This window comes from Lactuca virosa, chromosome 5 (assembly GCF_052849685.1).
Source record: "Lactuca virosa cultivar CGN04683 chromosome 5, Lactuca_virosa_CGN04683_v6, whole genome shotgun sequence".
NCBI classification, from domain to species: domain Eukaryota; kingdom Viridiplantae; phylum Streptophyta; class Magnoliopsida; order Asterales; family Asteraceae; genus Lactuca; species Lactuca virosa.
In genome coordinates, this window is record NC_136430.1 from 212,998,513 (window position 1) to 213,021,184 (window position 22,672).

The 22,672-nt window shown below is 33.5% G+C and overlaps 2 protein-coding genes across 2 annotated transcripts; both read right to left on the reverse strand.

Moving 5' to 3' along the window:
* Positions 1-217: 217 nt before the first annotated feature.
* On the reverse strand, positions 218-2,919 carry LOC145115862 (putative pectinesterase 8). The gene is made up of 5 exons (XM_079052220.1): positions 2,525-2,919; positions 2,201-2,372; positions 1,890-2,096; positions 822-1,081; positions 218-497 (listed from the first exon to the last, which is right to left on the reverse strand). The coding sequence occupies exons 1-5, from the start codon at positions 2,908-2,910 to the stop codon at positions 344-346; spliced, it is 1,179 nt and encodes a 392-aa protein (XP_078908346.1). The 5' UTR covers positions 2,911-2,919; the 3' UTR covers positions 218-343.
* Positions 2,920-5,285: 2,366 nt separating this feature from the next.
* On the reverse strand, positions 5,286-6,537 carry LOC145112329 (uncharacterized). The gene is made up of 4 exons (XM_079048502.1): positions 6,520-6,537; positions 6,384-6,442; positions 5,966-6,287; positions 5,286-5,894 (listed from the first exon to the last, which is right to left on the reverse strand). Exons 1-4 carry the CDS (start codon positions 6,535-6,537, stop codon positions 5,286-5,288), a joined length of 1,008 nt encoding a protein of 335 aa, XP_078904628.1.
* Positions 6,538-22,672: the final 16,135 nt, after the last annotated feature.

Consider the following 22,672-nt stretch of genomic DNA (forward strand, 5'->3'; position numbering starts at 1 on the left):
GTGTTCCTTATTTATTGTTTTCTAAAGGAATCCGATAGAAATTGTTGTCTTCGTAAACAAAAACAATATTTGACTTGACACACATAATTTAATCAAACTACAAGTCAAATGTAAAAAAATGCATCCTAACAAAGACAAAATATGATAAAAAAAAATCCTTATGTATGTACACCAATCAAAGTTGCTAATTTAATGTAAACAAGGGTGAAAATATAAAGCATGTTTTAAAAATGTGTCCAAACAAATATACATACATAAAATGATACATTTTTTTTTCGATTGAGCACAAAAGAATAAGAATTTATTTTCTCAATAAATTAATTATATAGAGGAATATCCTTAATTACAATTGTAACTCCAACCATTGGTCACCATTAATAAAAGAGGCATTAAGAAAGAGTGAGGCTTGAGTGTCATTTAGCTTTTGTGCATATGGAACTCTCGTTGAGGTATTTGCTCCTCCACCCATGCACATATACTCTCCATAGAATATACTCCTACGATCAAAAACATTTATTCATTAAAAAAATTCACAAATACATTAAACTTTATAAAATTTTAATAGATTGTCATGTTATTATTCCATTTTTCATACAATTTAATCATTTTTTTATAATATTGAATTCTATAAAAGTTTAATGAAACATATATTTTTTTTAAAAGATCATTTATAATCATTTATGTATAAAAAGTTTTTTTTTAATTCATTGAATATGAGTTAATCATGTCATATCATTCAATGATTTTATTTAACTATATATAATTAGTTAAAGTAAAATTTAAGGTTATAACTCATAGTATAAAATAAAAGTAGTGCTTACTGGTCTCTAGAGGGGTCATTAAAGTCATTCCACCCCTCAGGGGCAACTATGTCCGACATAAATGTGTAAGCAAAGATAACTTTAGAGAAGGGTCTCCAAGCTCGACCTAACCATATCCTTCCTGTACCACCGAGGTTGCATCTCACAAACGCAAATCCACTGTCCTCGTCTGCGGAAGCTCTTCCATGTGCTGTAACTGCTCCGTTTATATTCTTTTGTCCCACTGCTACTGGTGGTGCCATGGATATCAATTGACAATCCTATAGAACATTTCACAAATTACACAAATTAATGACCCTAATGGGGTTGATATCATATACAATTGCATGTGGTTATTCTGATGTGATGTGCGTGGAAGGCAGAAAAATGAACTAATATATAATTAATATATAAGATATTGATAAAGTTTAATATCATGGGTTAATTAATATGGGTCCGACCGCAATTGACCTACCATTTTAGAAAGTTATATTTTATATCTTAATACTTTAAACACTTCATGTAGTAACATTAACTTTAGATGATGACTAAAATACATTCAACTTATACATAACTAATCATTTATACAAAATATTTTTTCTGTTACGCGATAATTTAGCATTACGTGTATATTAACACAATATTAGAAATATAAATATTTGTTAACCAATTTATTATTATAACTTTAAAAGTCATTCTTATATGAAAAGGATATATAAAATATCTTAAATATATGTATACATGTTAAAATATATTGCCAAAATATAAATGATAGATATATTACACTTATAATGTATACGAGTATGTATTTTCAAGATAATAATTGTTTGCTAATTCTAAAATGTGTACTCATTAAAAGTATCAACAATTCCCTAACATATATTCATTATAGTTGAAGTAAAAATAAATACAAAATTCGTAAGCATTCTAATATAAGAAATAAATGATCAGTAACTTCTTGTTCGTTTGCATGCACCTTGCTTATAACAAGCAGCGATTTCTTTTCTATTTTGGAAAATATATTAATTGAATAATGTCTAATATGTTAACATCTCATACGATTCTATATAATTTTTTTTTTCAACGTACCTCATAGAGTGATTTTGCATTGCCGAAAATGAAGTCAATTGAACCTTGAATATAACATTCTTTGAAGTAATGTCGACCTCTATCATCATGAAGAGTATCCTGAGCTCCAAAAAATCCACACCCCCAAAAAGAAGCTTGATCTCCATTTACTCTAATCGCCACAGCTTGTGCTCCAACATCTCCCGGCTTAGGTATCGGAGCCACATTCTAGTATTGATAACATTTCATAAAGTAAACTTTTTATCGAAAATCTAATTTCATTATGTTGATTTAAAGATCTATGCTTGTTACAGCTGGCCATGCATGCTTACCATGAAGCTAATGTTCTTAGCTACGAAATTTGCAGCAAACACTTGCACGGAGGCACTGTAGAACGTGCCATGCGACGAATTTGCAGTGTCATTCCAAACAATAGCGGTTGAAGTATATCCTTGCCCTTGAAATGTTATATTTGGTTTTGTCTTGGGGATTATTACCTTTTCACTTAAATTCGACATATTAATTAAGTGAATATATTAATATATATCGTCATCAAGGTTAGTAGTTTGCATCTTTACATATTTCATATTGATATTTGTTGAAAAAAAAAAACAGAGAGGAGAAGACTATTGAACAAATAGATTATAGCGACTTACAAGTAAATGCCGTTATTGATCCATATTAGAGTTCTCTTAGGGTTAGCAGTTATAGTTGCATCAATGGCAGACTGTATAGTTGTAAAATTACAGCATCCATTACGATCAACACAAAATGTCGTTGTGGTGTTGGTATCTTGAGGTACTGAATCACGAGGGAAATCATCACATATGTCGACCACTTTGGCCTTTTTTTCATGATGGTGGTGGTGATGACCATCTAACCGAGTGTTATATTGGTTTGCAATGATTGACACTGGCAAATTCGAGATAACCTTAAATTCCTCAATGTAGAACTTGACAAATTCTAGGTTTGATGATAGGAAATGTGTACTTGCTAAAATGGCAACTAGAAGAGAGAAAACATCTGTGTATCTAAAAGTCATGCTTTTCTATCAAACAGAGGGTTTGAATGAACATGAAGAAAGGAAAGAAGGGTTTTTAAAGAAAGCACTTGAAGTAGAAGGGTTAGATAGCATGTCTTGCAAACTACCCTGTCCCTATATGTTCATTTCGACCTACCAACACCTGGGAAAGTGGGAATTATTCCTTCATTAGAATTGAAGGTTTACAAAAGTTTAAATCTACATATAATCACATAAAAACTTTATTATATTTTTATATCTTCAGTTACACGCAAATAGATTATCTGGGTTAAATATAAAAACTAGCAATGTATTTATATTGTTTTGTTTAATGTAACATCATGTAGACCGATGAAGTTTTACTTTTTGGTTTAAATGTTTCCTTTCATTTTTTTATTTATATTTTTTTGCATTTAAGGGGTACAAAGTATAGTTTTACCGGCTAAAATAGTCAATTGACTTATTTCAAGAGGTTTCGAAGTCAAGTCATACTCCAAGTCATCTAATGAGTTAACTCTGAGTCAACTCGTCATGCATGTCACCGAGTCGAGTTGAATCATTTGCAGTCGAGTTGAATCATTTGCTTGGGCCCTAAGGGTTACTATGGACCCAATGTTTATAAAAATGATGGTTTAATAAATCAACCCTAAAACTTTATGCATTTTTTCGGCCAAACATTTACCGACAAGGAGACAACAATCGTTTTCACGATATTCATGAGATGTTTACCCCACCGCCCTCACCAAATCCGATTTCGATAAATTCTCGAGACAGGATCAATTTCAGTGACTTACACACAATATTCTGCGATTGTGGGGAGAAAATAGTTGAACAACACGTGGATGTGGATCGAATTAAGGAGGAAATGAGGCGTGATTTTATGATATCAAGGGTCGATATACTCGTTGTGCAGCGCCGATTAGACTGTAATGAGAAGAAGGTGCATGCTCTGACTGTTTTGGTGGCGGGACTCGTGGTGGTGATGTTTGGTTTTCTCGTGGACAAACTGCACTCTTTAATCTAGTAGTGAATCCAGTTGTGTTTGTTATCGATGTGGTTGTGTTAGGTTATCTGTGTGTTTGTGTTAGGGTTAATGTAGTTGTTAGGGTTAACGTCGTTTGTTGTGTTGACTATTAGTATTTATGTGGTTTGTTGTCTACTACCTATTATCGTCTTTTGGTCTAAGTGTTGTGAAGTGGATGTTGAAGACCTGTGTAAGGACATGAAATTTTGTATAAATGACTATGTAACCGTGTTTAATGTAATGGAAATGATGACCTTTGTTAATTAGGATCTCTTTAATGTTTAACAATGTAATTGCTAAGCTAAATATTAGTTTAAAATTTAAATAAACATTTTTAATAACACTAACCCTAGTATATTCCCGTTAGTTAGTGACGAAGTTGGGGGTATTTTCGTCCTTTCACTTGTTAGCCTCGAGTATATACAACTGAGACAAATTCGTGACCATTTTTTTTACCTTGTTTTGCTTGCTTGTCCTTCTTTCGTTGGAATTTACGGTATGAAGATGAAGGGATCGATGAAATCGGTGGAATGTTCATGTGGATTTAATGCTATAATATGAACCTCAACGACTCAGACCAACCCATGACGACTCTTTTATGCTTGCCCCAAAAAGGTAAAATTTGATTGCAACTTTCCTTCTATTGTAGCCCTAGATTTGAAAAGGATTTTTTGCACAACTCGTTTCTTACTCACAAATCTTTAAATTCAGGGCCCCCGAAATGGGTTTATTTGTTGGGCAGACGAAGTTGAGACTATGAACACAAGTTGTGAGGCAATCATGATTGCAACTTTGCTTAGCTCGAATAAGAAGTTTCAGTCGAATGTTAGGAAGATGAAAACTTGTTTGTTTCTTAATTGGGCTATTTTCTTTGTGATAATAGTGTACAAGTTGTAATGGGTTGTTAATGGTATTTTCTAGTGTTGTGTAATAAGTAACCAATGTGGTTATAATTGTCTTCCATATTAATGAAAATGTCATTTTAAGCAGAAAAACAATGTATGGTTAAGTTTGTAAGATTGCAATCCACTACACACCCACATTATCACTAATTTGCATGCACATATTATAATTGGACCACAAAAGGGACCACATACATATACAATAATACAAAGATGCTTAATATAACAATACACGTCCATTACATTACATAAAATCATAGTTTGCAAACATTCAACTTCAAATAACAACACACATATAAGTCTAATAACCAAATGTAGTACATAACATGCAACAAACAACCATATGTAAATCCAACAACTTATATAGCAAATAACATTTTTTCCTTATTCAATCTCCAGTGGATTAGCACCTGTATTGACTTCTCCATTTTTCCCTTCAACCCTTTTAGCCAATTTTTTTTTATAATCCTTTAAGAATGTTTCATTTTCCTTGTATTATCTTTTCCTTTTGGTTTTATTCCACTACCTCCTTCCCCTCCATTACCGCCTTCATTTGCTTTTGTTCCACTACCTCCTCTCCTTCCATTACCATCTTCACTAATTGCTTTCTTTCTCCTCTCTACCTTAAGTTTTTTGGGCTTTTCAACTTGAGGACATGTAACCTTGTTATGTCCAACTTGTTTACACACACTGCATAAAATTCTCTTCCCAACATTTGACACCATGTGCCTTGTAGTCTTTTCACTTGCGTCCTTTCTTTTATTCACTTTTGGTCTGTCTGACATTTTTATCCTCAAAGGTGGTAGTAGTGGAGTAAAGTCGGTATATGGCAACATATTGTTTCCATTCATCCCATACATTGGAAACTTGTAAGTGTTCTTGTAAAATACTCCATAGTACATTAGATCCACATAACTTCCAACATCCCTATTAAGAAAGGAAATAGTTGCAACTGAATGCAGACACCCATAGCCATTCATTTGCCACACTCTACACGAATATGTCTTCTTGTCTAAATCCACCACATAAGACTCTGTCAAGTTTCTTGTATCAAACTGGTTTAAACCAGTTGGTAGAACCTGCAAATATCTAAAAACATTGGTATGAAGTTAGTATATGTTAATAGTAATCAAATTAAACAACCAAAAACATTTTTACCTTTGAGCTTTTCGTAACCGATTAGTAAGGTTATAATTGTTGGACATATTTTAAACTCAGGCCATGAACTACCTTTGATGCTCAAATTAAACTGCCTTTCCATAACATACAATGTAATTTCTTCTAACATTGTGATGATTGGTTTTTTCCTTGCATCTCTTATGATATTGTTAAAGCTTTCTGATAATCCATTTTCTACTGCATCACATATCTTTCCCTCCTGAAAGAAAGCTATGCACCATGATTTTGGGTTCTTCTCCATAAGATATTCAAAGGAAGTAGGGTTAAGAAGTTTGATTTCCTTCATTGTTGCACTAAATAAATGCCCATTGGATGCTTTACATGCCTTCCAAAACATCATCTCATAATGTACTCATGTGAATCTTTTCCTAAAGTTGGATAGAATATACCTTGCACGCTGCCCGTGTTCAGCAGTAGGCAAAATCTTTTTCACAACCTCCAACAGCCCCTACATAATAAAGGGAAATTATTAAAAGAAAATAACTATATTTAAGTTAAAATGAAAGGATATACTAGTTTACATACCTTATGTTGATCTGACATCAAAGTAAAACCAAAACCATTTATAGATCATCCTTTAAATTCTCCAAAAACCATTTCCAATTCTCCTTGTTTTCCACATAAACAACTGCCCATGAAATTGGAAAAATATGATTATTAGCATCCCTTACAACTACATATATTAACTCTACAATACATAAGCCCTTCAAGAAACACCCATCCAAATTTATTACTCTTCTGCAACTACCTCTCCATCCTTGCTTTAGTCCCTCAAAACATACGTAAAACTTACTAAAATAAGTCTTCCCATTAGGCATACTATTGACATCCATCTTCACAGTTAATCTACGGTTTTATCTTCTTATCTCCTCACCATAAAACTAAAGCTTTGCATAGTGCTCAACAAGTTAGCTGAATGTCATGTTTCTTTGCTCTCCTACACTGACCATACTCACATTTATTCCAAAATTCTATTTGACCTCTTCCCTAAGCAGCCTAACACTCATTTTTTGCTTATGTAAGAACTCAGTTGTAAAATGGATGCCAATCCAAGCATAGATAACAATTGATCCCAATTTGAAATTTCTTACACAATTATGCTCATCTATGAGTGACTTAATCTGGAAAGAATGTTCTTCACTCATCCATGAGGCCCAAAGTCTAAACTTACACTACCCAGAACATCATTTGACTAAAAGTCTCCTAATATTAATTTTCTTGTAGCGCAACTGATAGCCATTAGAAACATCATAATTAGATAACATATGTTTTAATTGTTTTGGACTTTCAAATCTCATACCTAACATAGTTGCATATAAACTACAAACTCTCGAGTAATTGACAATTACTGATTTCAATTATTGTAGTTCTAAAAAAATCAATGATAATTAATGAAACCAAACATATAATGTATTGTTTTACTAAATTAAATATACATATATCATTCATGATGTAAAATAAAGCTAACTTATATTTAGGGATGATAAAAATGGACAAAATAAAATTCGGTGTTATGAAAATAGAGTAGAACTAAGTACTAATTATATACCATAAGTTAAAAAAAACTTTGAGTTGTAGTGGTTAATTAGTTGAAAGTTGAACAGTTTTAGTATTAAAATATAATAATGTTATGGTTAATTAGTAGGAAGTTGAAGAGTTAGGCGTTTCAAATGAACATTGTTCAAGACATATGACTTATCTTGAATCATATTAACTTGGATAACCTTTATAAAGATAAGGATTATAAATACATGAAGATAGTTAAGAAATACAAAGAAGCTCTTATTAGTTGTTACAATTTCAGGGTTGTAAGTTCTTATACATATGCATCTATTATGTTATTTTGTTGTATATTATTCTTTAAGTTTAAGAACTTGTTATTCGTGATTTTTGTTATATGGTTTTTAGCATTGGATTTGGATTTCATCTTCCCTCATTTACATGAAAGTCACCATCAACATATGGATGTATCATATGCATCCATTATTAACAAATCCTTCAAATGTAACAGAAAATAAAAATTAATAAGGATGATTTTATAATTAAAATCTCTTTTTATTTTTGTTACATTTTTAACCGCGTAATGTTGTAAAACATTTCTAATGATTATAGTGGTCGGTTGTGTCGAACTTTGTAACGTTCCAAAAATAGTGATACAATTTTTTTATTTTCAAAATCATCAATCCCATACATCAAATGTCTCAGAAACAACCATGTTATAAACTATCCAAAACACCAGAGAAAAAGTAATCATGATTGCGGAAACATGAGGGGGGAAAATGATGTGTCATCACACCGGGCCCTTCCATTTCATACCGGAAGTACCTGAAACCATAAACATAACTATAAAGACAAAGCTTAGTGAGCTTCCCCAATATACCACATACAACATACACATAAATATAACAGCACGTGGCCGTGTCGGGTCCGTGTCAACCCCCGGGTCCGTATCAAACCCGAGACCATAATGACTCCATATTACAACACGTAGCTATGTCGGGTACGTATCAACCTCCGGGTCCGTATCAACCCGGAGTCCACAATGACTCCGAGCCCAGATTGGCTCCATGCATATAACATACAATCATACCAGTAACAGTCACATAAACACATACATCCTACATATACGAATCAGTGGGTCGACATTGGTGCCTTTGACCCACTAGTGTGGTGAGATGACTCACCTCTCAGAAACTGCTATTGCTCTCACTGACAGAATATGTAACATCCCAAAAATATGATCCAAAATTTTCATTTTTAATTTAAGTAAAATAGTATTCCAACATCATCCATACATTCCAAATAAAACAAGTGTATCAAATATCATAAAGTCAGAGTGAAATATCATGTGCGGAATCCGTGTGGTGTGTGTGATGCAGTCATCCCGAGCTCTTCCCCTTGGAAACGGAAGTACATGAAACATAAACTGGAAATTGTAAGCACAAAGCTTAGTGAGTTCCCCAACCTATCTCATATCATACATAATAAATCATATACTAGGCAGGCCCTACATCGGGCCTCGTCGGGCATCGATCCCTGCTCGGTTTACAGATCTGTTATTCTCAGGCCTCGCCTGTCACTGGGTCTCGCCCACTATACACATACAATCTATATCACATAATCATGCTAACACATATAATGATCATAAACACTAGCATATGTTCCAGTCCTCAGGTCTCGCCCGACATCGAGCCCTGCCCGGTATGTTGGATCTATATGCCCAAGAATCATTATGGAGTGATATTGCTAATAATATATGATCCTATAGGGTCACACCTTTATCAAGTTGGCACATTTTGTATATTTATTATTAATATGATTATTAATAAATAATATCAATTCTTGTATTTTAATTAGGGAATAATTACTATTTTTGTGAAAATAATTATAAGAGAGTATTACTAGTTATTATTTCATATGGTATGAATTAATAAGTCATGCACAACATTTTAGACTAGTTGGATTATTTTTTCTTTTACCTAAAAACAAAGTTTATATTTTATAAACTTGGAGTTATAAAAAAGAAATAATCTTACTTTTTAAAAGGCATAATGATGGTGTGGGAGGTTTCTTTTCAACCTTCCATCTTTTGTCTCCCATGCTTCTAAAGGCTACCATTACTTTACATTATTTTAATGGTCAGGCCTTACTTTTCATGGGCTATATAAGAGATGCATGAGACTTACATTTTTGCAAGAGTGAAACTCTTCTTCTTCCTTTCTTTCTCTCTAAAACCGTGGGTTTTCTACTCCTCTCCATCTCTCTCTTTTAAAGTTAGTTTGGTAGTTTAGAAGACCTCTTGAGTTGTTCCCTTTAGTGCTTAATTGAGTTAAGCACTTAAAGGCTTAAGACACTCAAGAATACAAGAAGGAACTAGCATTCCAAGTGCCTTACTCTTGATGGTGGATACTTGTAGAGAAGATCATACACTTTGATCTTTTGTTATCTTCATCAATACCCCAAAACCAAGTGGGTTCAAAGCTTCAAAGGTTATCTTTAAAACATCCTCTGATTGTTTTATTTCATTCTAACCTCTATAAATGGATCCATGATGGTGTGGTTTTGTTATGAGTTAAAAATAAACTTGTTATTTTTAAAGTCTTCCCTTGTCGGTTTTTATGAAAAACAAACTTTTATTTCGTATCAAAACCCAAAAGTGGTATCAGAGCCATCTTTTATATGTTAGAATGATTTTTTATGTTTTATAATCTTTGGTTTTTGGAAAACAAGCATGGATTTCCTTTTGTTAAGAAAAATCCATATTTGTCTTCTTTGGCAACTTCTTGGTTAAAATTGTTTATTTTTATATATAACCATTTTTCATGCATTTTGGTTATATAAAAGTTGCATTAGAAAAAACAAAGAGTTATTTGTTATAATATTTGATATGTTGTGTATAAACAAGCAATTTGGACCTTTGGTTGATATTTATTTATTCATAAGATGTAATAGATAAATATGTATTTTTCATTTGTTGATTTGATGTAATAAATTAGTTAGACTAGTTGTATTACTTTAAATGTAACAAGATGAAGAAATTACCACCTTGAAGACCTTTTGAAGTGTCCATTAAGTCCTTTAGGAAAGACTTAATAATTATTGTGATGGTTCACAAAAATTATTACTAGACATGGCTTGGTTTATACACATTATAATGCATGCTTGTGATGTTTATTTTATGTTAAAAGTATGTTATGTTTTATGTATGAAAATAGTTTTTACATGTCAATTAACATTTTTTCATAAGATAATATCACTTGGAGTTTGAGTAAAAAATATTTACAAGATAACATAAGATGTTTATAAATGAATATTTATAAAAACGTTTTACCGGTTACCGGTTAAAACTCAATTTTTGTTCAAAATAGTTTTATTGTAAAACTTATAAATAGTAAAAAACTTTAAAATATTTGAAATGGTTTAAAAGTTGTTTAAAATTTATATAAACTCCATGTCTTTATAATAAATAAAGAGTTTTATTAAAAAGACTAAAATCAGTTTATAGCGTTATAACGGCAAATAATAAAACTAGTGATTATTTTTGCGTCGAAACTTAATATATGATATTGATGTTTTAAACACAACGCAACATGTTGATATTATCTTTTATGCATGCTAAATGAGATTTAAAACATAAATATCATCACCCAAGTTTTGGTTTATCAAAACATGACTTTTATCATAAGATGCATAAATTTGAGTTTATAAAATAAATTCATGAAGTCATAAGTTTTTTATTGTTAAAAGGATATTAAAATAGTGATTTTATAACTCATCCAAAAATCCAAGTCTTAAGTATATAATATAGTTTTATTAAGACTATTACTGGTTCTTAAAACCGATCTACGACTAAACTTTAAAATACCGGATTTTAGTTTATAATTGATCACAGTTAATGACAAATAGAATGAAGTTTCATTTGGCACCAAAAGAACCTCATAACAAGTGATATGAATTTTACAAAAGGGTACATGAATTGTTGGATGCATGTAATATTCATGAGACCATGTTTTTATAAACTATAATTGTAAAACACATATAAACCCTTATTTACAAAACTTCAAATCTATGCAATCCATTTAAAATTCACTTGGGATTTTTGTGCAGTTCATATGGATTTTAGGGTCACCTTATTCATTTGAGTTGTCAAAAATAGTCAAGGTGTTTTTGTATTTGCTTATGGGATAAAGGTCACCTAACCATTTGTGAAATAGAACTCACATGTTTTTTAAGTGGATGATTTGATCAATTTCTTATGTGATAAAGGTCACCTAAGCATAAGAGTTTTGAGACATAGATGGGATAAACATGCCAAGCTAAACAATAGTTGTTTAGGATCCCATAATCTAGGAGTTACATATCATATGCAATTGGTAATCGCTACCTACCGAGTTTGATTAAGTTTATGGGATAAAGGTCGCCTAACCATTTACTTGTTTCGTTACTTGGATCCTAGACTTTAATAAATTAATGTTTTAAGAAACAATATAAGGTATTAATTTTTAAAGACTAAATATTGAAAATACTAAATGAAACTTTGTTAAATTCTAATGATAACTGTTAATAATTTTACGCCCTGCAAAATCTCTCTCTTGTTGAGTTTCAAGAGACAGTAACATTTGATGGTTATAATTTCTATAACTAGTATAATATCTTGAGGTTCTACCTTTAAGATAAATAAAAATTATATATATACTAAAAGATCTCATACCTGAATAACCTCTGCAAGCCAGTCAGTCTGATCATGATACTTTGATGGAAGTATTATTGTGATGATGATGATGTGTCTCACATCATACTGAAGAAATTAACCATGACTTGCAAAAAGTCTTGGATAATTAGGAAATATATCAGATGTCTCATCAAGTAAAGCAGATATTCAATCAGAACACTAGAAATAGCTTCAAGTCTGTTCAATCATTGAATAAAAGGAAGTCTAAGAGATTGTGCACTCATATAGACTTATAGTTTAGTCAAGGGAAATACAACATAAACCCAGAAATCAAGAAAGGACCAAATGATTAGTGTTGTTTCTATTGTGAAAGAAACTGGACACTAAAGGAGGAATTGCTCCTCTCATCCCATCAAGCTGAAGAAGTATGACTTGGACAATACTTCAGATGTCTATATGATAGAACTATTTATTTTTCCATCATTCACTTGAGTATGTAATACTTCATGTGACACTAATAATTGATATTATGTGTTGATGATTGGAAGAAATAATCAACTGATTACAAACGAATGGTATTTCGTGTTGAAGATATAACAAGTGTTGTTATAGTCTTTTATTTAAACAATAGATGTATTGTACCTATCCTTATAGGGACATGTAACAATTGTAATTTATGAATAAATCTATATTTACTTATCGTTTAATAGATGTTCACATTCATGTTCTGAAACGATGTATTCTGTGTTCAAGAATATTTTCTCATAATGTTATTTATGAAATAAATCTATAATCTTTCATTAAATTAATGGTTCTGATCATAACACCTACATAATCAAATGATATTTGATTGGAACTAATCTATGTCATAATCGTCATGACCATATAAATAAGAAAGACATATACCAACTTCAAAAGGATGGAATTTTTGAAGGCAAATGAGCTTGATTCATTTGATATATGTGAATCATATTTATATGGGAAGACGATTCACAAGTGTCTTTATCTATTAGTAGATAAAGAACAAAAGGCTTGACAAAGAGTTATACATAAGTGATGTATGTAATATTTTTCAATCCATGAATAGATTTGGTGAGAAGTACTTAATCAACTTCACTGACGACTTTTATTCGTTGTTGATGAAACCTTTTGATTTTCTCAAATTGTTTCATAGTGAAGATTGAAATAAGACTTAATGAGACCATCATTAACTTTTCGTTGTGACAAAGAAAATGAGTTTTGTAGACCAAGTCTTCTTGGAACATCTTAGGAGTTGTGGAATTGATTCACAACTCATTCCGATAAAAACACTCTATCGTCATTAGTATGGTTCTTGTGGCACAGGATCACCTGGTCACTTGAATCTATCTTTTGATATTCAAGGTAGCCTTTGTATTCTCTAGTGTGATAGGGTCACCTGGTCACTAGCTGAATGTCGATAGTACAAGTTTTTAGAGAGGATAAAACATAGACCTTGCAGTCTATTATATGATGTTTTTGTTGGATTAGGTGTCTAAGGCCATAACTATAATTCGTATGTACTTGACCCAATAGTAGCATGGTCCTTTTGGGTTGCCTTCACCATATCAATTTGATAGGATGAATAATGAAAAAAGGTTAATTGTGATTTATTAATATATTATGAGAATAATATATTAATTGAGAAATCATATTATTTAATCAGTATTGATCATAAATTAATTTGGTGATCAAAAGAGACTAATTAAATTACGAGGACTGATATTGCAATTATATGATAGTTGCAAGTTGGGCTTGTGGATCCCTAGGAAGAGGTGGACAAAATTCTATGTGTAGCCCACATAGATTTCGTCCAAGGAGGCCTTTTGGAAGGATCTACTGGACTGCTTAAGGCTTAAGCAATCAAATTAGGGTTTTACCTTAAACCCTAGCAGCTCAGCTATATAAGGAACCCCTTAGATCCTTGAAATCGGCCACTTGATCCTTAGAGGAAACCCTAGCCGATTTTAGAGCCTCCTAACCTCTCTCATATTCTTCCAATTGCTACTTGGTGTTTGTGACTTATTAGAGGTGTAACAATTGAGGCACTAAACTCTTGAAGCTCAAGATCTATAAACTACAAGGAAAAGGTATTCTTCTAACTTGGTTTTTATGTTATAAATCTCGAAAATTGTATGCTAGTTAGGTTTCATGCTTTGGATGATTAATATTGCATGTATAACTTGAGAAAAACCTAGATCCAAAGCATTAGGGTTGCATGTGCACCATAGGAATGATGTAATGCTCAAAACCCATCAGTGGTATCCGAGCTAAGGGTGTTTTTTTCTGTTATATTTGATGCATTAATGAATTGTTCAAAGCAAAAGGAAAAATCGATTTTGGTTCTGCCTGATGAACACGACGTGTTCATATTGGTCCATGTCGTGTTGGCCCTCCACGACGTGTAATTGCATTACACGACGTGGAGACCAGTCAGATAGCAAATTTTCGGATTTTTTGGCTTAAATTAGATTTGGATAATTACCATAAGTTGTTTTACTAATTAAAATTCGAATTTTTTGATATGGTAATTTATATCCTAATCTAATTAAAAGATAATAGTCAAATTTTAAGATAATTACAAGATTATGTGATAAATTAATTATTTGTAAAATTTGATTTGTATTTATCTTACCAAATAAAATTGGATTAGGTCAAATTTAGATAAAGATAAAATTATATGATTATTTTTTATTATTTTAAATTTGGTCTAGAAGTTTTGAAAAGTTTCAAAAACTTGCCCTCAAGTTTTGGAATTTAAAATTTGATTAAAAGTTTTAATTTTGAAATATTAAATTCTAAAACCCTAGTGTTTTAAAAGTTTAAAATACAACTCTTATACTATTATAATATTAAAAGCTTAATACTTATATATATGTATAAGATGAGTCAGTCTTACCGTTAGTAGGCCTCATTCACGAAGCCGTTCTTTAAGGGGGGTATAAGGAAACTGCCTATAAAATGGCGGTTGAATGGGTGTCCACTCTCACCCACCTCTTCCTTGATTGGTAGAGGGTCGTTAGCCGAACGGGTAGGATATGAAATTAATTCCTCATTAATAAGTATAATGAAATTTATAAAGTAACTAAATGCTTTTATAAATTCCCAATCTTAGTTACTTTAGGAAAAATGTGAAAATGATGTTATTCCATGAAATTGCACTTTGCACCTTGTCAAAGTCGTTAGTGGAGCGTGTGTGGTTAACCGACACACTAACTTGGACTAACAAGGGTGGCGAAGGGTAGCTCGAGAATTATCATTATTCAATGGAGCATGTGTGGTTAACCGGCACATTCATTAGGTGGTAAATGACTCGAGAGTGCCAAGCTAATTTGCATGGTTATTCACACCTTGTATGTGATCCTCGGTATCTCAATCACAAACTTGAAGGGCATAATCGAGATTAAACATGCCATTGAAAAGTTCAATGAATCTCAAAAGAATCTAGGAATTTCATTTCATTTAAAACTTAATTGTTCATTTCGATTTTCATGGTGGAAATTGGTGAATTGTCATTTACATACCTTCAAATATTTTGGAATTGGATTACGACATCCCTCTTCCAAATTGTGAAATATTGTGTTGGGTCCTAGCCTTAATATTTCATTTGGGTGTTATATTAAAGACTCTTTATCTAATCTAAACTTTGTTCCTTTTCTATTTCAGATGTCTGGCTCAAACAACGCTTCCGGCTCGAATTCCAACCCTTCAAGTTCCTTTTCTCTTATGAACATTTGTAGGAGGCTCACTTTTGATGGGTCCAATTTCAATGATTGGATCTGCAACATCCGCATGACCCTTTGATACGAGGAGAAGGAATATGTCCTCGACGAAAAGCTCAAATACATAGACGAAACTAAAGCTTCCGCTGAAGAAATAGCTGAGTATAGGGCTCACCGTGTATAATGGTAGCCACTATGACTCATGAGCTGCAACGGTTCTACCAGGACTACTAGCCTTACGAGATGTGCCAATATTTGATGGAAAAGTACCATCAAAGTGCGCGTCAAGAAAGGTACGAGATTGTTTCCTCGCTGATAACAGCCAAGATGAAAGATGGAGAGTCCATCACGAGCCACTTGCAAAGGATGCAAAGGTATGTAGATCGTCTGCTCAAGTTGAATGTCAACTTTGACGAAGAGTTAACGATTGATATAATCCTACACTCTTTACCTCCTTGCTATAACCAGTTCAAGATGACTTATCACATGAACAAGGAGGAAGTCACCTTGAGCAAACTTCAAGGTCTGTTAAGAACTGCTAAAAGTGGACTCAAAAAGACAAAGCTGTCGTATCCACTCCTACTGCTGCTGCCCCAGTCCTGGCTATTGGACATGGGAAGGGGAAAAATAGGAAAGCTCCCTCTAAGAATCACAAGGGAAAGTCTCATGATGGATCTTCTTCAAGTGGGTCCAAAGGAAAAGGTGGTTCTGTGTGACAACTGTCAAATTCAGGTCATTCTCGGACTCATGCATCTTTATAAAAACCATTCATGCACAACATACCATGACCTAGTAGTATAGATTAGGTCAAAGTCTTGCATAAACTAGGATCCAACTAAGATCTAGGACTGATATACTTGACACTTACAATTCTAGTAAGTTGCTCAACTACAATAGGAAATGCCAATGCGATAAATTGAATGAAACTTTCAAGCTTTGTTATAATTGGAAAAAGGGTGTAAAACCCTAAAAATAAATTAAAGTATTCTAATTATACTTCATTATGATGATAAATATCAAGCAATATTCCAAAACCCTAAAAGAGTTAAAAATCCAAATTTGTAAATTATAAAGCTTAAAAGCTTTATAAAATTTGGCTAAAAACTCTCTAATATCAAATTTTTATTAATCAAATGATGAATTATGTTCAATAAAATAGAAATTAAATTATCAAATATTAATCATAATTTATTAGTTAAAAACAAGATTTTTAAATAAATCAAATTTGCTTAAGAAATATTTTTATAAAAGTTAGGGTTTTTATAAAAATGTTGGAGGGAGTTTTATAAAATTTGAAATTAGGAGAGAGGAGGCCTAACCCACTCAATGGCTGGCCATCTCCCCTCTCCCCATGCTCTCTCTTCCCCAAAAACTCCATCATTAGGCTCATTCCCTCACTCCACCTCTTCTCTCTTCACTCTCTTCACTCTCTCTTCACTTCCACTCACAAGCTCTCCTCTCTCTCTCTAACCCACGAAAATCCTCTCATTCTCAGCCATAGTTTCGAAAATTTGAAGGCTTGGAGTGCTCTTACTTCCTTCAAGATCAAAACCAAGGTAAACAACAACATCTTCTTCCATGGTTTCAAGTTCTACTTCTTCATCTTCTTAGTTTTCTCTTCTTTTTCGGATTCTATGCCTTTCCATGGCTAGAAATCTTTATTTTCCCCTTGTGGTTTGTAGATTCTCACCATAACACAATGCATGTGTTTGAAATGGTGAAAATCCGGGATCAAACCCATGCAAGGAGTGAAAATGATGCATGCATGTTCATATGACTTCAAAAACTAGTGTTACATCTTCTTCTCCATTTCTTTGGTGTTCTTGCATGATTAAAAGCATTTACAACATTTATAGTACATCTTGGATTCTCATTCACTCCATGCATGTGCTAGAAATCGGACCTTAACAAAGGCATGCATGGTGTTCTTGTTAAATGTCCTAAAAATGCACTCAAGCAAACATGCAATCTGCCAGAATACTTTGTTCAACTTTGAACGGCCATAACTCGGTCATTTCTTAACCAAATCCCGATATTCTTTTTGTGCTGGATATTTCCATGGGTTAACTTTCAAACCCAACTGGTCTCACTGTAAAATATTAAACATCCGATTTTTGGCAATTTTTACAAAATGGTTGCGCAAACAGCTCTTTTTCTATGATTACCATTTTTGTCTTGCATGAACAATGGCTTTAAACCCAACCATAAATCTGGGGAAAAATACCTTGGAAACTTAACATATCCAGTGAATTATGGTTAAAATTTCGTGGCTTAAAACCCTACTGATTGGGCTACACAAATTCATGAACTTTAGCCACCTTTACACCTCATGCATCATTGCATGCTACTTTTCTTAACTTGTTTGGGTTCAATACCCCTATTTCCCTTCTGAATAAATTCTGGATATTTTTCCTTTTGAAAGCCCTCACATGCATGTGATAATCTGTAAAATACCAAAAGCTTTTATTATTTCTTTGATTTGTTAAAATTATTGCTAGAAACCAAGGGCATAAATCACCTAAAATACTTCCAGAGGTCAATAAATCCGGAATAAATTCATGGATGACCCTTATGGTGAATAATGACCCCTCACTAAATTTCATCAGTTTTTGTTGCTGTTTGATATGATTTTCGATTTTCTTTTTGTTTGGGTATAATAAATCACAAAACCACTTTAGAGAGTGAGAAAATTGTACCTAACAATTTTCGCATACCTTACCTGTGATGGGTGACTCAGAAAAATAATTTCAACATTTTTCATCATGCCTTGCTATTTTTCCCAATTTTTGGTAATTATAATGGTCTAAAAATAGGAAAAATAGTTCTGATTATCCAAAATTCATGAAAATTTACCAGAACATCATGTTGAACAGTAGGAGGTTACATAAAAATTTTGAGGATTTTTCTCCACTGTAAACTATTTTTCCCTTAATTTCCAAAGTTAATCACACTTAAATACACATAAATACCCAAAACCAGATTTGACAATATGAAAACCACTTTTGGCATTTTTCCCAGGTTAATTGTACTGTAAATGATGTTACAAAAATTTTTGGTAATTTATTTTAACTGTTTAATATTTATTCTTCAATTAATGATTATTTAGAGGAATAAAACAAGGAAAAATAGAAATACCCACTGAAAAATATGTTTTATATTTTTCCCAGCCTAGTTATGTATAATAACAGCTAAATAAAAAGTTTGGGTAATTTTGGAAACTGTTTTCTATTTATTTCAATTTTTATTGAAATAAAGGCTCAAAAATCATAAAATATAATTAAACAGCTTGGAAATCCATTTTTATAATTTTCCCAGCTTAATATTGTGTAATAACAGTTAAATAAAAAGTTTGAGAATTTTTATCCTTTGAATGCTATTTTTCGTGAATTTATGTTGTAATAAGGATTTAAATTTGGAAAATTTATATTCCAATGTTGTAATTAATCGCACGATTTGTAGAATTGTATTATTCAGAAAAAGTGTAACCAATTGATACAAAATCAAATACTAAAATGTAAATTGGCATTTCACTATATGTAGGATTTAGTATATTAGCATTAGATTCGACATGGAAACTCACTAGCGTGTGTTTGATGTCGTAGGATCCCGGTAGTAAGACGTTGGTGCATTCCGAAGCATTACTTGTATCTTCTCGAAACATTGTGAGTATTCACGCACTCCCCTATTTTCAGTTTTTATGTTTTGGGGTGGAAAAGCATGTCCAGAAAAACTATTATTTGCATGTTGTATTTAAATTGAATTGTATCAAACATGATTGCTATTGTATTGCTATGTTTCTTTATGTATGTCTATGCAACACGGAACATGAGAACTTATCGTACTAAGGCCCTTCCCGTATCTCTAACCATTAACTCTTTGAGCCAATGGTCATTATGGATAGCGCTATTAGGAATTGACAACTCCTCACTCGCCCGAATCGCTGGAGTGCATGATACCATATTCATCTATGGAACGATAAGCATAGATCTCGATAGGGCTTCAGTCATAGGTTTGGTTGAGACTCATTGTTTGCTCATACACATACAAAACTCGATTCTCGTTATAGCAATAAACTTGTATTCTTTAATAGCAATCGACTTGGTTTATCATTCAAGCAATGTACTTGTATTACGAAAAGCTTTGTTTCAAGCTCGATTTTATATACTTGTGAACTCACCAACTATTTTCATAGTTGACGCTCGTTTTACATGCTTTTTCAGGAAATAATTAGTAAGTGGATGTAAAGATTCATCATCATAGAGCATGCTACATCGTGTTGAAGCTATTATAAAGTTTTATTTTGAACAATGTTGTTTGGAAAACTTGTATTTTGTTTCTATTTAAGCTATGGGTTGTAAACTTTTAAATACTGCTATGGTGATGTATCTTTATCTTTTGCAATGAAACCGTTATCGCTGTCATACCTTGCGTTTCCGCTTTAGCGGGGTGTGACAGAAGTGGTATCAGAGCTAAAGTTATAGAGAACATCAGTTTTCCTTTAAGAAAACACAACCTATAACTAAAACTTACAAAGAGATTCTTTTTACATCAAAATATTACTAGTATAATTAGGTCGGGAGTTGTATCATTGGACCTCGATTAAACATAGCCTGATCACCTATGTTTAATTAAGGAAAGATTTATACAAAGCTTGAGCTAATTATAATGGGAATATGTTCAACAAAATTTTTGAGAAAACTTTATTTCAAAAATTCAAAAAGGTTAATTTTTGGTGTGTGTAAGCATTGCATATTATAGGCATGCATTGTCATTTATTTCATATCTCATTGAATCTATGTCTCAGTCCCCTATGTCAACATCGTCATCTTCCCGCGCTACCGCCTCAGCCGATGAGTCCGGCTACGTCACTGTCATCCCTCGACGCAATCCCCCTGCCTCGGTAGAGGAAGACCCATCGGAGGACACGGAAGATACTGGGAACTCGGTGGAGATCAGCAATGACAACGCCCCGAGTCAACGACGTGAGGCATCGCCTTCATCCGTGTTGCCTCAGCCGCCGCTTTATGGACTTCGCATTCGGAGGACGGCGAGGAAGAGTGTTCCCATTCCAGGGAGGGTAGCCACCAGCACAGCAGGACTTGGCACGGCAGGACCTAGCAGGGTAGGACCCAGCATTGCAGGACCGAGAGCACCCTCACCGCCGCGAGTCATAGGGATACCTGTCAGGCAGCCAGGTATGACCCCGGAGGAGTCACAGAGATTGCAGTCACTGGCAGCGGGCCTACGTCACAGTCTCGCTGTGATAGCTGGGCATCGGGAAGTTTTGGATGAAGTCTTGACAGGGATGGAAATCCTGTTTCAGCATTCGATGGAGACTGCTGACACTGCTAGTGCTGCTAGACGAGTGGCAGGTCATGCGATGACCGCATATTATGTGCTTGTTGGGCTATTACTGATTGTGGTGCTGATGATTCTTGTTGGGATAGCGATTAGTGTTTGGTTCTGATTTCAGTATTTTATTTTATTTTGTCATGAAATGAAAACCCATGTTGGGTGTCTTTTGGGAAAGACATTTAAAACTTTATTTTGGGATTGATGTATTGGTTTGGTTTTAAGACAATTTCAAATGGTAATGAAGAATTTTATTTTATGTTTGAAAACTTTTACTATGAGGTCAAACCCTAGAATTTAATTGGTAAATGGTCGAATAAAGAGATTTTTCTTTTCTTTTCTTTCTCAAATCTATATGCATGGTATTAATGCAACCCCTTTATTTGACAACACGTATGGTTTCCAAAATAGTAGTGAACTAAATATTATACATTATTTCATGTATTTATACGTATTTCTACTCTTGTGTCATAGAACCATGTCAGGAAGGCCTAATCGCGGGCGCCCACAGAACGAAACACCCGATGTTGCTCAAGTGGTAGCACAACAACTCATGGCAGCAATCCCAAACATTGTTACTCAAGTAACTGCAGGACTTAATGCTAACCAAGGAAGTAGTGGAGGAAATCGGGGAAACAATGAAAGATAATGCAACTACAAGTCCTTTATGGCCTGTAAACCTAAGGAATTCCATGGAAAGGAAGGTGCGGTCGGGTTGCTGAAATGGATTGACAGTATGGAGTCGGTCCTTCACATTAGCAAATGTTTCGAACGCAACAAAGTGGAGTATGCAACTTGTCTACTTCAGGATAGGGCATTGACCTGGTGGAATACTTTAGTGCAAACCCGAGGTCGTGCAGCGGCATATCAGCTAACTTGGGGAGACCTAAAGAAGCTGCTGATAGAGGAGTATTGTCCCAAGGATGAAATTCAGAAGCTTGAGTCTGAGTTCTGGAACCATTCTATGGTTGGAACACAAATAGAGAAGTACACAGTCCGATTTCATGAACTAGCAAAACTGGTACCTCACATGGTTACTCCCGAGGAGAAACGGGTAGATCGTTACATCTGGGGTCTGGCACCAGAGATTTGGGGAATGGTTACTTCAGCAAATCCAACTACTATTCAGAGTGCAGTAAGTCTAGCAAATCGACTAACCAATGATGTGATAAGGATGGGAGCATCGACAAAGGAAAACTCTAGTAGCAAGAGGAAGCCAGCAGATCAGGGAGAGAAGAAGTATGGAGGCAAGTCAGGGAGGAAGCAGAAAGTCTCAAGAAACTTTATGGTAAGAGCCCAGGAGCAAGAACCAATGAAAACTCAAGAACAGGAAGTGCAGGAGAGAAAGCAGTACTCAGGACCGCTTCCGAAGTGCAATAAGTGTAACTTTCATCATAAGGGAGCGTGCCCAGTG

Bases quoted from the DNA above. Each gene is read 5' to 3' on its own strand.
- LOC145115862 (XM_079052220.1), bottom strand. From the start codon at position 2,910: ATGACTTTTAGATACACAGATGTTTTCTCTCTTCTAGTTGCCATTTTA. The intron at 2,097-2,200 runs GTAAGCATGCAT...TATCAATACTAG, and splicing joins CTAAGAACATTAGCTTCATG to AATGTGGCTCCGATACCTAA. The intron at 498-821 runs GTAAGCACTACT...TTTTGATCGTAG, and splicing joins AATGACCCCTCTAGAGACCA to GAGTATATTCTATGGAGAGT.
- LOC145112329 (XM_079048502.1), bottom strand. The intron at 6,288-6,383 runs GTATATTCTATC...GCATTTATTTAG, and splicing joins GAACACGGGCAGCGTGCAAG to TGCAACAATGAAGGAAATCA. The intron at 5,895-5,965 runs GTTTTTGGTTGT...AGATATTTGCAG, and splicing joins AAAAGCTCAAAGGTAAAAAT to GTTCTACCAACTGGTTTAAA.